Source organism: Gracilinanus agilis, unplaced genomic scaffold, assembly GCF_016433145.1.
Source record: "Gracilinanus agilis isolate LMUSP501 unplaced genomic scaffold, AgileGrace unplaced_scaffold57298, whole genome shotgun sequence".
Taxonomy (NCBI): Eukaryota; Metazoa; Chordata; class Mammalia; order Didelphimorphia; family Didelphidae; genus Gracilinanus; species Gracilinanus agilis.
This window is the reverse complement of record NW_025392796.1, coordinates 3,311-5,606: the sequence shown is the minus strand read 5'-3', so window position 1 is coordinate 5,606 and position 2,296 is coordinate 3,311. Positions and strand designations below refer to the sequence as shown.

At 46.9% G+C, this 2,296-nt stretch overlaps 1 protein-coding gene across 1 annotated transcript; it reads right to left on the bottom strand.

The window, feature by feature from the left end:
- Positions 1 to 686: 686 nt before the first annotated feature.
- Positions 687 to 2,033, bottom strand: LOC123256242 (rho GTPase-activating protein 27-like; the record flags this gene model as incomplete). The annotated part of the gene is given in 1 exon segment (XM_044684906.1): positions 687 to 2,033. A coding segment is annotated over 1 exon segment (1,301 nt), but the record flags the coding sequence as incomplete, so codon positions are not given.
- Positions 2,034 to 2,296: the final 263 nt, after the last annotated feature.

Below are 2,296 nucleotides of genomic sequence, written 5' to 3'. Positions count from 1 at the left end.
GTCAAATTGCTTGTTTCACCCAAAATGTGAGTCATCACTTCTCTTTTAGTTCTTTTAATTTTCACCTTTTTAGGCTGGCTCTTTCTCAAGGAACTGGCAACATATTCTGGATTCTTTCTCATCTTCTGCCAATCCAACAAAACAAAAAGTATTCTATATGTCAGTGGTGACTAAAAATGTGTTGTAGCATACAGACCAGTCCAGGCACCAAGGCTATTCCACTAGAAATCATCTCCCAAGATATTCATTCAATGGTTAATAGTTTCTACTATCCACTACCTACTATCTACTAGTCCATCACACAACCACTCACAACTTCAACTAAATGTACTATTGCCAAGCTCACATCTATTTAAAAGCTCATTCAAAAGAAATACATCAAAGACTTTGTAAAAAGACTTTGCTGAAAACCTACACCATCCCCCTGGTTTGCAGCTGAAAAAAGAGAAGTGGATAATTTGCTGCATTATCTGAGGAGGATGAAGCCAAGGTGGATGTTTTTGCCTACTTCTTTTGCTAGAGGATCACTAGTCGTCATTTTAATGATACATTGAAAAATTTTGTCAGGAATTGAAGTCAAGCTCTCAGGTCTCTAAGGTCCATGGAATTTTTTTCCCCCAGCACAAAGTAAATTATTTATTGGTTAAATTGGTCCCTCATTCCTCTACCCTCCCACCCCACTGTGTCAACACCCCACTGTCCAGCTGTGTCCCGGCCTCTGGCAGGACTGGGTCAGCGTTGGGGGAAGATGTCCCTGCACTGCTGAAGTATCAGCTCAACCACCTGGTTCTGAAACACCATGGTCATAGGCATGTTTCCCTCCTCGCTCTCGGGCCGCAGCAGCGCTGGCCCAAAGACAATCGCCTCACACGGTATGGACATGCGGTTTTCTTCTCTGTGTTCGATCAGCCTGCAGAGGTGCTGGAAGAGGAGACGCATGGTGTTCTGATTGGGGGCAGGAAGAGAATGCACCAGGTCCTGGACGTGGCAGCTCCGCTTGGCCTGATCAGGGAGTTGGATGGCAGAGATGAACTGGTGGAAGTGAGAGAAGGGGAAGAGGGATTCGGGGAGCTCCCGGAAGAAGAGCTTCAGTGCTCCGGTCATGACGTGGACGTCCTCGCAGCGCCCATAGTCCAGGTCCAGGCGTTCATCATGGCCCACCTTGTAACGTGGTTTCTGGATGGTGGCCAGATTCCCACTGATGCGGTATAATCCATCGATGTCCATCCCCCGAGACTCCACAGTCAGGGTACGCTGCAACAGAAAGCGGGGTATGAGGCTGTTCTCTGGGTCGCACAGCCTGGACAATGCACAGCCAAACACCTGGTCTTTGATATAGCCTTCCTCCCGCCTCAACAAGGATTTTCGGAGTTTGTGTCAGACCTTGCTGGAGTCACTCTCAGGACCCATGGGACTGATAGGATGCTTCTTTTCCTCTTCTTTCTCCCTTCCATCTCCCAGCCGCCCACTGGACCCAAAGTCAGCACTGTTTGCACAGTCAATCTCAGGATAGGGGTCTGTGGACTGCTCCTGGATGCCCTGAATGATCGCCTTGCACCAAGTCCCAACAATGGTCTCTGAGTCATGGTGAATCAGGTATTCGGAGCTATCTCGGCTCCGGAGCTCTAGCACATTTTTCTTGCTGGACTTGTCTTTTGTGGCCCAATTCAGAGTAGCTCCTCGGAGGTCCACAGTATACTCTGGAGTCGACAAGTTGGATGGCTGTCTCAGGCTGCCAGCAGTTGAGGCCTTTGACTCCTCAAAGAAGGTCAGAATCCCGCCTTCTAGCACAGTCCAGGATGAGCTCCAATTCTTCTTCTGAAGACGTTTCCCTTTGTCCACTGTCTTGGTGCGATAAAGGACACCAGCTTTATCCAGAGCCTTAGATTTTGCCTCTGGAGGACTGGCCAGTGTCAAGGAATCATTGTTCTGACTGGACTTGATGCTGATCTGGTAGTGCTGACCTGTGACAGGTTCCTGGGGAAGCTCTCACTGGGTAGTGCTGTCACTCGGGTTGTCTTGGGTTCTCTTCCCTTCCGTGAAAATATGTACAGCATTTACCCTGCTCTAATACTCTTCTATCCCCTGCGAACTTTCAAAAACACTCTAATTGTCAGTTCTTTCAGTACTTCAGAATGTAGATGACGAGGGCCTTTATTTTCACATTTTAGTCATTTTATTAACATAATTCCAAATTGCACAGAATTCATTTAAAATTGTTCTTGTTTCCATGTACATTGTTTAAACAATTGTACATCATAATGTTTCATGTTTCACTTCATATAAGTTGATGTAA